We start from the raw sequence: 735 nt of genomic DNA, 5'->3' as shown, positions 1-735 counted from the left end.
CCCGCCTCTCCGGTCCCTGCCAGAGCACGGCCGGGACAGGTCCGGGTGGCCCCGGGGCACGGAGGGCAGGGTGACCGTGCCGGTGGCACCTGGGGACACAGGGGACAGCCCAGGCCGTGCCCCAGTGCCGGATCCAGGCTGGCTGAGCGCCGCTGGCCCAGCCAGGCAGGGATGGTGCCAGGTGGGCATCCCCAGGTGGCACCCCCAGGCTGATCCCGAGCCCTGCGGGGCTCCAGGGTCCCCTCTGAGATAAACCCCGGAGAGGAAAATAACTGTGGGTCTCAATCCCTCCCTGCAGTCCTTGGTCACACTGGATGGAGGCAAACTCGTCCACGTGCAGAAGTGGGAGGGGAAGGAGACAACGCTGGTCCGGGAGCTGAAGGATGGGAAATTAATTCTGGTAAGGAAATGGTTTTATTCTGAGGTTCCCACCTCGGAACTGGTTTCATTCTGAGGTTCCCATCACAGAACTGGTTTTATTCTGACGTTCCCACCTCGGGAATGGTTTGAAGAGGGAAGAGCTCAGCTCGGAGCCGGGCAGGGCAGCACTAACTCCCCTCACCTCTCTGCCCCCAGACTCTCACCATGGGCAACGTCGTCTCCACCCGCACCTACGAGAAGGAGACATAGACGCTGTCGCAGGTCCCCTGCCTGTCACCCGGTGCCACATCGTCCCCACCTCCTGGCCCCGTGCCAGGCACGGCTTCCCGTGCGCTCGGAGCCGCTGCCCCAGCG

The 735-nt window shown here is 64.2% G+C and overlaps 1 protein-coding gene across 1 annotated transcript in view; it reads left to right on the top strand.

Annotated features, from left to right (window-relative positions):
- The window catches only part of FABP3 (fatty acid binding protein 3), a 9011-nt gene extending 8276 nt beyond the window's left edge, over positions 1-735 (top strand). Inside the window, exons 3-4 of the mRNA XM_031061870.1 lie at positions 299-400; positions 577-735. Coding sequence (XP_030917730.1) covers positions 299-400; positions 577-630 — 156 coding nt within the window. The 3' untranslated portion in view covers positions 631-735. The remainder of the gene's footprint in view (positions 1-298; positions 401-576) is intronic.

This window comes from Geospiza fortis, unplaced genomic scaffold (genome assembly GCF_000277835.1).
Source record: "Geospiza fortis unplaced genomic scaffold, GeoFor_1.0 scaffold32, whole genome shotgun sequence".
Taxonomy (NCBI): Eukaryota; Metazoa; Chordata; class Aves; order Passeriformes; family Thraupidae; genus Geospiza; species Geospiza fortis.
This window is presented reverse-complemented; position numbering and strand designations above follow the sequence as displayed.